Raw genomic sequence first — 12,931 nt, 5'->3', positions numbered from 1 at the left:
AACCAACGTGGCTTCAGAGTTGATATATTTTCTTGTAACAGTCAAGTGTAGGCTCATCAGAAGGTAATTTCAGAAGTACAAAATTCATTATATTGCTTTTGCTGCGCTCATCCAAGGTGCAGCCTCTAACATAAAAAAATTAAGCTGAGAAGTGTGTTAATTACAACTAGATAAAACCTTATATCCTAATTTTATCTATAAAAAGATTAATTAAATATACAGTTTTATTTCCTTCAAAATCAAATCAGTCTTATTCCTTCAAGGCCATTTTCTTGGTCTTACTTAACAAAATGTTAGGAATGCAAGCAAGGGGCATTAAAAGTAAAGAAAAGCAATACAGTATCTATTTTCCTTTCCTTTCTTTTTTGGCTCATCCTCCATGTTATATTGCCTCAGAAATGAAATAAAAAAACCTAGTGGGAGCCTAATTAATGAATCTGAAGTGGGAGACTGCAGTGCATTTGAATAAAGCAAAAACCCTAGCGGAAAATCTTAAAAGCAAACCCTAGCTGAAAATAAAAGTGTAATTAGGCATTACTATATTTACAGAGAAATTAACATGGTTTTAAGCATTTTTTCTGTAATTTGATGCATTTCTAACCTCACTATTTAATACCTCTGGGTGTGGTGTAGGTCAAACTATTAGATCATAATAGTTCCTTCAGTATTTAACATCTAGGAAATATATGAGCAGATTTTTAGATTATCTTTTATGTAAAAGTGCATCTCAAAGCATTTTATAGAAATAAATAATGCTGGTGGTAGAGAAAAATTAAGAGATAATGGTAAAGAAGGAAAGGTCTTTTTGGTTAAGAATTGAAGTGACATAAAGACAAGTGAACTGTAGAGGTACTAAAGAGAGTTTCAGATGAAAGCCGCGGGGAAGGAGGCAGCCCCTTCACTGACACTGGATATATTGTATGAAGAATTAGGAGGACCCTAGCTTTATAGCCTCTGTAGAGAGAGATGGCATGTGTGACGGAATGGAATGGAGGAAGTTCATGGGATGTTTTAAGATCAAGACATAAATCTTAAGAATAAATTCTTTCCTGTATTCTACATAACTTTCAGTCCTCAAGTAAAGATTGGATACATTTCTAGCTCATTTAAATCTGAGGACTTGATACAGGAATCATTTAGTGAAATTCTATGGCCTGTATTATACAAAAGGTTAGACTAAATGAAGATAATGTCCCTTTCAGCCTTAAAAATTATGAATTTATACAGTACAATCAGAGACCTGAGGATTTAGGGCAATCTACATTAGCTGTGTGAGGTTCAAAATAGACTGATTTTGAGAATACTCTTTAAAAATAAACTTTTAAGCATGTATCATTCTTTACATATATCTAGTCTTTTTAGTAGAGTAGAAAAATGAGATGAACCAAGTGTTTTGATTGCTGAAGAATAATCTGATGTATGTATCAAATGTGTGTGTTTTTATTCCTTTTGCAGATGGCTATGCTCCATTTCTTTCTTTGACAAGTCGAAACTTAGCATTTACTATTCAAAATACGGATGTTAATGTTCCAGGACCTGGACACTACGATATTGCCAAAATACAGGTAAAACTACAATAGGTGCCTTAATTAAATTAAAATAGTTGAAGTTTGCAACAGTAACAGTCAGCAGTGTTTTTCATGATTAATTTATATCTAATGAATTCTCCTCTTAAAAGTAAATTGGCCATTGAAGAGGGGACAACATAATGGGAAGCTTACTATCTGGACTAGAATTCTGTCTTTTCCTCTTCCTCCTTCTGTCTCTCAGAATGCCTTCTTTCCCATACTCATTCTACTTTTTTCCCCAATAGGATATGTATAAACTAGTCTCCAAGGCATGGTGCTGCTGAGTGCTTGATGAAGCACTCAGCTTTCTCTTAGTGTTTTTAAATGGCTGAGTGTTTTTAAATTCCCAAGCCATTTGTTATTTTCATGTTACTCACTTTAAGTTGTAGTGGGCACTTTCACTGTTTTGTAGGTCAGGATACTTTGTTTCCCTGTGTAATAGCAGAGAGCAGAGTTTAAAAGGGCTAAGATCCTTAAGGTTTGAACAATGAATACTTTGAAAAAAAATGAGTAATTATCCTAGCAAGAGTAACATTAGTTCAAGTTAATGCTAGATAAACCATTTGGCTGCATCCAGAAGAGTGCAGCCATGAGGTATGTGGTGCTGCAAACATGTCTGCAGTGCCACATATCGCACATTCAGATATTCTCTGTGCTACAACAGAGCACTGTCCATGTGTGTGCTGCTCCACTTTTTTTCCTGTAAGTTTTTTTGACCCCTGAATATCCAGAGGTCAAAAAGAACCCAAGGGAAAAAAAAAGTGGAGCAGTGCATGCACAGGCGCGGCAAAAGCAATGCTGGGCCACCCAGAGCCACGCTGCAGCTGTTGGCCAGGCTCCACATGGCAGAATTGCCACTGCTGCAGCCCGGGAGGTCCCCATGATCCCAGGTAAGGTTACTGGCCCCATCCTCCCCTACCCCACATGAGGTAACTTGCTGCACACCAAATCAAGTTGTCCCCGGAGAACCAAACGTCCATGCTTGTCTGGACGTGCCCTTTGAGAGCAAAGTTAAAGGAACTCTCTCAAGCTGGGGAGGTTTCTTGATGTTCTGTTAGGCACGTGCCTTTCGAACTTCAGTAATAGAAAACAGCTGCAGTTTCACTGAAATAATTTTTATTTGGCTAGAAACACTGTATATTAGATGTTTGTTGTGTAACTTCATGTTTGCTGAAATAACATAAAAAGCTAGTAAAAAAAGACATTTTAAAGATGAAATAAAATTCGAGATTTTATCTAGCTACTTCATTAAGGTGTGAGGTTGAGATCAGCATCTTTGCACCATAATAGACAAAATAGAAATTCCTGAGGCTCTCCTGAGAAGCAGCAGCTGGCTTCTCTTGGCTTTCCCGTAGGTGCTCAAGGTACTGGTAAGTGATTGTGAGGGGAGGGAGGAGGGGAAAGGAGGGCTTTGTCAGTAAACCTGGCTGCATATGCCAAGAGTATGCTGTTCTCTGTGTGCCAGAAGTTACAGAGGGATACTACTTGTCTGAGACAGTACTGTTCATTATTATCCCCAGAGCAGGGCAATGCCTATAGTATACATTTGCATCCAGGCTTAACTGTATAATAAACTTCTTAAGTCAAGCAAGATAGATATCTTTTACACTTCATCAATATAAAGGTATTAACAGTTTAGTTTTACATTTTGCTTTTGCAGTAAGATCAAAACATGGCTCTTAAAGCTATTTGTGTCAGCAATTATGAAGTATATAAAATAATATAGTTACATTACAAATTAAGCATTTTCTAAAGGATATGTCTATGTTACAGTGAGAAAAAAAATCATTATACTATTATTGGTATATAGCTTGTAAATTTCTCTTTGATTTTTTTAACTGCAGATTCATTTAATGCTTTCTGGCCGTGTCTACACTAGCAGTAGGCTATGCAGTTGTTACTGTGCAGTCATTTAGTACTTGCTTAAGCAAGTACTGAATGACTGTGCAGTAACCAATGTTACAGTATGGTCCCATTGCTGTACAGTTATTTTTAGTTGCTACTGCGTGGTAGCAACGATCTCATTGCTACTACTGCTCAGTGGCATAGCTGTTACAGTTTGTGCACAGCAATGCTATGTTGCTGTAGCAATGAACTATGGCGCAGTAGCTCATTGCTATAGTGATGTAGCATTTTGTGTAAACATGCCCACTGACTATAGAACACACCCAAAGTGGGAAAAGGCACTGCTCTCAATTTCATGCTAGAATGCTGAATAATAATATGGTTAAGCGTATCAGAAAGCTTCTTCCGAACTCTTCCCCATATTTTGTCTTCTTGTTTAATCTTGCTTCTGTTTTAAATTATATGAAAAAAAAATTCTCAAAATAGCAGTTTATATATGCTAACCTTCACTTTGTACACAAAGTAATTTGAAGTCAGCTGTGTAGATAGATATGAGAGTTTTGCTTTGGCAGCAGTTATATTTAGTTATCAGTCAAAGTGTGAATTTTTTTTTGTGGGTGAATAGTGGCAGGGGGAAGATGCTATAGAAATTAGACAAGCAAACCAGTTTGAAAAAGAAGTCACTTTCTTCCATGCCTGCCCAGATGTGTCATATTGCATTATGTTACTTTGATTTAGGTAGTGTCATACCACATTGCATTCTGTCAAATCTGACATAATATAACGTAAGTGATGTAATGAGATACGACATGAAACTACACAGGTCACAGAAGTAAAGCAAGCTGTTTCTGACATTAAAATAAACACAAGTTTTACAGAAATATATAAAGCATCTAGAAAAATATATTGTCAGTATTTGACAGGTACAGTGTCAGCACTACTGCTGAATAATGATGATTTTTGATGCTCCCTTGAGATTCCATTGCCACCTTATGTCCAACTCCCCTTTAATGAAGACTGCAGAAGTAATTCACTCCTATTTTTCCTTAAAACAGAATAGAAAAACAACAGAATATGTTTATATCATGAGCTAACTTGAATTCTTAATCCTAGCTGCATGAGCTAGAGACTGACTACAGTATACAGTAGTTATTCTACAGTAACTCCTTATCTGGATGTCCTTATTCCATGGTATGAATGCCTTTTTGCAGCTTAATGTATTTCACAAGTGGATTAAATACATCAGAATAGCTATTCCAGTGACCCTATCACAGTGACCCTGTGATGTAATTTGCATTCTAAGTAACTGATCTTTTCACCATGACTCTGATATCACTTGTACCTAATATCCTGCTATCTCCCTGATGTGTAATTACTGCTAGGAATTGCTGCCATGTACTCATCTTGTATTTCATCCTTCTTGTCTTTCTTACATCCTTGCTTCTTTCTCCTGACTCTGTCTCCCTTCCTTGCCCTCAGTTTCCCACTTTGAAAGCTAGATTTTCTTTCCTTCTTGCCAATCTCCACACCTTGTCAGGTTTTCTCCAAAATTTTTTTTGTTATTCCCTTTAGTTCTTAACTTGTATGAGCTAAAAATAATAAAAAAGTAGTATTTTAAAGAAGTTTTTGCAACCAAATATAGTGACTTTGTGTTTTCATGGTAAGTGTATAAACGTCTCTTCTCTTCCTCTCACTAAGATAGAAAGAGATGTTTTCCAGTATGAGCATCAAGTATTTTTCTCTCCCAAATTACTAATGGCAGGCTACATCTTAATTCTGTCTTAATTCCAATTTATGGATGTGCCTCCTGCTGTTTTAGTCAGTGTTGTTGCTGTGCTAGGGGGCACAAGATTAAAGGAAAGCAAATAATCACACTTAACTGTTTGAATAATAGAGAAAGAAAGCAAGCAAAAGCAAAACACAAACAATACATAATAATCCAGGCTCTTTGATACAATCTCTTTGATTTGTTTCTCTGTGAAAATACAAATTAAATTTGAAGGTGGTATGCCTCCAGTAGGGTTACTCTTCCCTAAGCTAATTTTTCTGTAGCCAGTACTGTTCTTATCTCACTAGTGAGTCCTGTCTTTGTGTATCCTAGATCACAGCTGTCCAGCCAGTGGCCTATAATGAGTTAACCAAGTATGTGGGGTCCTGCCCAACACTTACTCCTTCCACTGCTCCTGCTGTTGGTGCCAGGGTCTCCAGGATCCCCCTGTCCTTCTCTATCTTCTACCTTCTGCCTCTGGCCATGGTGTAATCCATAGGGGCTCAGGGATCTTGTGGCCCATGTGGTGGGGGTGGAGGATGGGGTGAGGGGGCATGAGGTGGGGAAAGAGTTGTGGGCACGGGTGGATCAGGGATTTTGAAAAGGGGGGTGCAGGTGGTGTGCTGCATCATTCCATAACACAGCACATATTTTTCTCCGCTTAAAAAGAAAATAGAAACTTTACTAATATGCTAGGGGCCCTAGGTCTATGTGATTCAATTATGATCCAAGCAAAAACAAATGTAATTAAGCCTGTGGGTGGCTGACTGCCAGCTCCAGGGTGGGGCAGGCACCTGTTTTGGGGGTGGGGGATATACCTGTTACCCTTCAGTCTGGCCCTGGGGACAGAACCCACACACAGGACCAGCACACACACTACTGTGGCCTTAAATGGCCCCTCACTTCCACTTATGTGTAACAGCTGCAAAGGTTTGCTAGGCTGCAAGCTGAGTAGGTGAGCTGTGCCTAAAAACTTGGCAAGAAAGGTGGCAAAAAGTTTGCAGAGGTGCAATAGCTTTTCCAAATGCAGGGTATGCTGTGCACAATGCATGTTTTTTATTGGAGGATTTGAACTGTAACCAGAGCCCCAATTGTAAACCCTGGGCTCCGATTGGCTACTATGGAGACCAAAGCTGAGGGAGGGAAAAGCAGCTGGGAAGGGAACTTGTAGGATAGTTACACCAGCCTGGAGAAAGGGGCAGAGTCTCAGCCCTTCTTCCTCCCCCAGGCAGGGGGAACATGGCTGAGGCTTGTTGGGGAGCAGACTTCAGAACAGAAAAGAGCTTGAGTCATTTGAGGAGAAGCTGATTCCCCATCTGGGTTGGAGTTATGCAATCAGGGACACAGGTACCCAGGGAAAGAGTGTGGAGGGTTTGGTAAGCTAGTTGGGAGCTGGAAGAAGCTGCCTGATCAGGGACCTGCAGAAGGAAGTCCTTCATTTGGACTGGAAAGGCTTGTACTGCAGGGACAGAAGCCTGCAGAGGGACCCCCCCCCCCCGCCTGTGGAGGTGCTAGGGGAGAGAGACAAGCCAGAGAGGGAGCAGGCTGTGAGAATCCCAAAGCTGTATGGTTGTGAGAGGGGACACTTAACCCCTAGTGTTTGCAGGAGGTGTATTTTTCAGAAGGAAACTAAAGAAAGAAGCCTATTACCTGCAGGGGCTGATCAAAGACTCTTGCTGAATTACCAAGAAAGAGCAAAGAGTCCACCTTCCTCGGAGCAGCGTATAAAAATACACCTCCTGCAAACACTAGGGGTTAAGTGTCCCCTCATACACCCATGCAGATCTGGGATTCTCACAGCCCACTCCCTCTCTGGGCTGTCTCTCTCCACTAGCATCTCCACAGGTGAACAGGGGGTTCCCTCTGCAGGCCTCTGTCCCTGCAGTACAAGCCTTTCCAGTCCAAACAAAGGACTTCCCTCTACAGGTGCCTGATCAGGCAGCTTCTTCCAGCTCCCAACTAGCTTACCAAACCTTCCACACTCTTTCCCTAGTGGTGGAGCATAGTTAAAGCTGTATTGCCATTGTAACAGAAGAGACTTAGGCGGGAGCCCTGTTACTGAGTCAGGCCAGACAGGATGACCTGACAATTCACCCCACCAGGTGTGTGTTTTTTTTTTTTTTGTTTTTTTTTTTAAATATCACACCAGGGTGAAGGCTGGGTGATTAGCCTGCCATGGCCAGGGATAAATTCAGCGGTGGGGCATAGGCATTTTGCTTTCGGGCACCAGAAGACTTACATGAGGCAACCAAAACTCAGAAGAGAGAAGCGCAAGGAGCCGGACTCATGACTGCAGCACACTGGGACCACAGGATGCTGGATGGTGGAGGATCGGCAATGGGACTAGGTACTTGCCTGGAAACAGCGGTGGCTCTGGTGAGTCTAGGGAAGAGCCGTGGCTCTTTGAAGTGCTTTGGTGGGAAGCTGGGAGAGAAGTAGAGCACCCTGAGGCTGGAGGTGGCTAGAAGAGCTAGACTAAGCCCCTACTTGGTGGGATAAAATGGCTGCCTCGAGTGTAGCAGCAAGGGAGCAGCTGGGGCCACTTCCGGCACAAGGCATAAACAGCAGGCAGAGAACCTGCTGTGCTAATGAGGCAATTAGCGACCAGGACTCTAATGATTATAATGCATCTTTGAGGCATCTGGCACCGGTACCCTTATCAGCAGCCTGGACTTCCCTCGCTAGTAAAGTAACTAGCAAGGCTCTTGCTGTTCACCAAATCTCCTGCTGGGCAATAAAGCTAAAGTGTGAGAAATCATTACCTGGGTGACTCTACTGATTTTGTGCGGGGCAATATAACTGAATCTCTCTTGTTATCTTTAAATCTAAGTCATGGCAGGAGAGTGTAAAGGGAGACAGAATTGGCAATCACAACCTGTTCACAGACACTTACAGGTTTCCTTTGATTTATGCAAGTTCTTTATAGATGAATTTACTCTTGTAAAATGAGCATATTTAGACCCATAATTCATTATATACAAGGTAAATTTGCTCTTATGCAATCAACATAGATGCCTTCCTGCCCAAGCAGGTAAGTCTGTGTGGGGAGGGGGCGGAAAGGGCTGTGGCTCCACTCATCCCAGCCCTGGCTGCAGCTGCTGAGCTGCACGGTGCTCTGCCTGTCCCCTTGTGCCTGGGATCACCCCAGCTCCTGGGCTGCGCCGTGCCATGATGCTGGCACTGGCTGCTGCTGGGGCTGGGGTGAGTGCTGCTCTGTTCCCTCTGCTTTGCTGCCTTGTTCAGCCCCATGAATGGCATCCCTCTGCCCCTTCCTTAGCCCTAGCTTCCCTCCCTCCCCCACTGCCATGGGAACCTATCCCTATTTGTTACATTGTAAAGTGGGTTCATTTTATGCAAATTTGATTTATGCGCTGTTCCCCAGGAACCCATGTACTGCATAAATCAAGGGAAACCTGTATTGTTATGGGAAGAGGAGTGTGATCAGAGGAAAAGCAACCTGGGTTATGGGGGAGAAACTGTTTTAAAGTGTTATAGCCAGGTGAATGTAATCATTGAGGTTGTTTGATACGTGGGACCACCCAGTGTGGTGGAATTATTCATCTTTATTATTCATTATTAATCATTCATGCGTAGACCCTGAGATGGTGCAGAGTCACTTGGAAGAACTGGATGCCTTTTAAGTCGGCAGGCCCGGATGAGCTCCATCCGAGGGTGCTGAAGGCACTGGCCGACATCATTGCAGAGCCACTGGCGGGAATATTCGAACGCTCGTGGCGCACGGGCCAAGTCCCGGAGGACTGGAAAAGGGCCAACGTGGTCCCTATTTTCAAAAAGGGGAGGAAGGAGGACCTGGGCAACTATAGGCCAGTCAGTCTCACCTCCATCCTTGGCAAAGTCTTTGAAAAAATTATCAAGGCTCACATTTGTGAGAGCCCAGCAGGACAAATTATGCTGAGGGGAAACCAGCACGGGTTCGTGGCAGGCAGATTGTGCCTGACCAATCTAGTCTCTTTTTATGACCAGGTTACAAAACGCCTGGACACAGGAGGAGGGGTGGATGTCGTATACTTAGACTTCAGGAAGGCCTTTGATACGGTATCCCACCCCGTACTGGTGAACAAGTTAAGAGGCTGTGACTTGGATGACTACACAGTCCAGTGGGTGGCGAATTGGCTGGAGGGTCGCACCCAGAGAGTCATGGTGGATGGGTCCGTTTCAACCTGGAAGGAAGTGGGCAGTGGGGTCCCGCAGGGCTCGGTCCTTGGACCGATACTCTTTAATGTCTTCATCAGTGACTTGGACGAGGAAGTGAAATGTACTCTGTCCAAGTTTGCAGATGACACAAAGCTATGGGGAGATGTGGACACGCCGGAGGGCAGGGAACAGCTGCAGGCAGACCTGGATAGGTTGGACAAGTGGGCAGAAAACAACAGGATGCAGTTCAACAAGGAGAAACGCAAAGTGCTGCACCTAGGGAGGAAAAATGTCCAGCACACCTACAGCCTAGGAAATGACCTGCAGGGTGGTACAGAGGTGGAAAGGGATCTTGGAGTCCTAGTGGACTCCAAGATGAACATGAGTTGGCAGTGTGACGAAACCATCAAGAAAGCCAATGGCACTTCATTGTGCATCAGCAGATGCATGATGAATAGGTCCAAGGAGGTGATACTTCCCCTTTATCGGGCGCTGGTCAGACCGCAGTTGGAGTACTGCGTGCAATTCTGGGCGCCACACTTCAAGAAGGATGCGGATAACCTGGAGAGGGTCCAGAGAAGGGCAACTCGTATAGTCAAGGGCCTGCAGACCAAGCCCTACGAGGAGAGACTAGAGAAACTGGACCTTTTCAGCCTCCGCAAGAGAAGGTTGAGAGGCGACCTTGTGGCTGCCTTTAAGTTCATCACGGGGGCACAGAAGGGAATTGGTGAGTATTTATTCACCAAGGCGCCCCCGGGGGTTACAAGAAACAATGGCCACAAGCTAGCAGAGAGCAGATTTAGATTGGACATTAGGAAGAACTTCTTCACAGTTCGAGTGGTCAAGGTCTGGAGCGAGCTCCCAAGGGAGGTGGTGCTCTCCCCTACCCTGGGGGTCTTTCAAGAGGAGGTTAGATGAGTATCTAGCTGGGGTCATCTAGACCCAGCACTCTTTCCTGCTCATGCAGGGGTCGGACTCAATGATCTATTGAGGTCCCTTCTGACCCTAACATCTATGAATCTACTGCTGCAGTTCTAAATTCTATTCAAATTGTTGGTTTTATTATTAGCTATGTATGGACGTACGTCGTATGTATGTATGGACGTACGTACGTACGTACTCTTGATTAATCCTTTCTTTTTTGTATATAGTTGTGTATAATAAAGCCATTTGCTTATTGGACTTAAAGTAAATTCTTGGGCAGTGAGGTTGAGGGACACACCTCTCCAAGGGACACCTCAGTCAGCAGGCCTGCTTGAGTGAGTTCCCAGGGCTACTGGCACCCTGAGGATCCAGAATCTGGCATATTGCCTGGCCTAGCACGCTGGGAAGAGATGCATATGCATTGCCCTGGCATCTCAAATGTCCCCTGGTTCCAGTCTAGGTTATCCCACTGCTTAGCCCTATCCCATTGTGCCTGAATCTGTGGTCCCTGAATACTATCTTACACCAGTGAAAATTAGTTTGCTGCAATCTAACGGTGTTGCACATGTAGACTGTGTTGCTTTACAGCACAGCAAATTAGTCTACTGCACAGTCAAGTGGATGTGTAGATGCACCCACTGTGAATTACTTTTGATACTTTGTTGGGTATTTGGCAAACACGTATCTATGGATCATTGGTAAATTGTTGGTGGTAGGGCTGGTGTCACCTCTCTAACACTTTAATGCTTTCATGTTAGATACCATATGGGACTTCGCAACTGAGGAGGAAGAAGTTATCTCCATCCTCTATTTTTTGTTGGAGAGAAATGACTGGTGCTATTGCAGTGCTTTACTGGCTATTCCACCTATGTCACAGATTAGTAAGCAGCCTCTTCCACCTGACAACGTGGGGAGCTGTAGAGAACTTGAGCAGTGTAAATAGTGAGATGAAGCCATCATTTATTGCTCTGCAGAAAACATCTTTACTACAGTTATAGCTGTCTCAGCTCTTTGCCCCATGAAACTAATTATAAAGCATAAAGGGTGTTGCCAGAAGTCGCATGATTCTGGTGATATAGCTGTTGTTTATGCATTCTCATCCATAAGTAATCATCCTTAGAAGAAAAAAGTGTTTTCAGGTCTCTTGCTTCTGAAGAAGGAATGCAGTAGAAATATAGAAGACATTTCTTAAGCTACAAAATACCTTTAGTTTTCAGAGGAAGTCTTTCTCTGAGACCTGGTATTCTCTGAAACTATCAAGCCATCCAAAATAATTTACTTCTTATGTAAGTCAGTAGCCTGTGATTATTGACTATAGTTGTCCTCTCTGCCAGACTAGCTTCAACTTGACACCTTCCATGTCAAAAGCATGAGGGCCTGAGACTTGGAATGATTTTGATCAAAAGTAGGACCTCTTCAGAGAAGACAAGTTTATATGTGTACTAGATGTTGTTTTATGGATACTCTTGCTTTAGTAGGGGTAATTTTTTTTTTTTGCAAAGTGTTCTGGGTAGTACTGAATAGGTAGTTTCCTTTCCTATTCCTATTGCTAGTCAAGCTTCATTCTGTCCTACATTGATAGATTTTTAGGAAGAAATATATTTTACATTAAATATCTTGTTTAAATGTTGGATTAATTATATGAGACACTGCTCTCTTGCTTATAGTTGATTCATTCCTGGGGTTCTATTACCATACAATAAATAATGATAGGGCTTTTCCTTTACAGAAAAAGAAGGAAAAAGTGAAGTTCTAATATTTTATTGCATTAAGAAGCATAGGTATACATTTTGTAATTCACTGAAGTGTATGGCTACAAAAATAAACAAAATTCCATTAAGAAAAGACTGTTTATCTCATGTATTTAAATTAGTGCATTTTGTGTTTTATGTCCAGTAAAAGAATACACAGAAAAATTAATTGTATCTACATGTATTAATTTAAATCATTGCAGACTTTTATTCTTAAGGTTTAATAACTTGGTATCAATTTATTTTTTATAGCTTATTTTTCTTTGTCTTCATTTCTTTTTAGAATGCTATCAAGGGTGGCAAGAGTCCACAAAACAAAGAAAAACGTTTCAAGGAGATCATCACAGACACTCCAGGACCTGGAAGCTATAACCAAGCTCCTTCTATGGATTTTGCAATAAGCAACAAGGAAAAAGAACTTAAAGAACGGGGCCAACTGGTACACTAATAGTAAAAGGATTGCATAATAATAAATAATGCCTTTTCTTAAACTTTTTCATTGTTCACTAATAAGCAGATTACAGAAGTTTTCAAAAGATAGTTTTAGTTAGCCTGAGATTCATGTGCAGAAAAAACATACAGTTGTACAACTACATTTGTGCTCGTAGTCATCATAAACCTGGTGATGGGAAGGTGAACGACTGTGGGGAAAAAATATAAAAATGAAGCAAAAGAAAAAACAACTACTGTATCTTATTTCAAATAAGATACTTTTATTATAAAATACACTTTATGCACTGATATTTTAAATAAATTGGAAATATAATAGATGGAAAAACAATTTTGTGCTTGTAGGTGTGATGGCTAATGGTTAAAACATGTCACTGAGATTCAGAGTCTATTCATGGCTACATGCAGGCATTGTTTCTACCATGAGAATCGCCACTCTTCTGGTAGAAGGTAGGACTGTATAAGTGTTC

At 41.9% G+C, this 12,931-nt stretch overlaps 1 protein-coding gene across 2 annotated transcripts in view; it reads left to right on the top strand.

The window, feature by feature from the left end:
• The window catches only part of STPG2 (sperm tail PG-rich repeat containing 2), a 623,148-nt gene that overhangs the window by 16,582 nt on the left and 593,635 nt on the right, over positions 1–12,931 (top strand). For both annotated transcript variants that reach the window (XM_059722337.1, XM_059722336.1), the window contains exons 2-3: positions 1,456–1,565; positions 12,295–12,450. In XM_059722337.1, coding sequence (XP_059578320.1) covers positions 1,456–1,565; positions 12,295–12,450 — 266 coding nt within the window. The remainder of the gene's footprint in view (positions 1–1,455; positions 1,566–12,294; positions 12,451–12,931) is intronic.

Source organism: Alligator mississippiensis, chromosome 2 (genome assembly GCF_030867095.1).
Source record: "Alligator mississippiensis isolate rAllMis1 chromosome 2, rAllMis1, whole genome shotgun sequence".
Taxonomy (NCBI): Eukaryota; Metazoa; Chordata; order Crocodylia; family Alligatoridae; genus Alligator; species Alligator mississippiensis.
The sequence above is the reverse complement of the archived record's forward strand: the minus strand, read 5'-3'. Positions and strand labels throughout refer to the sequence as shown.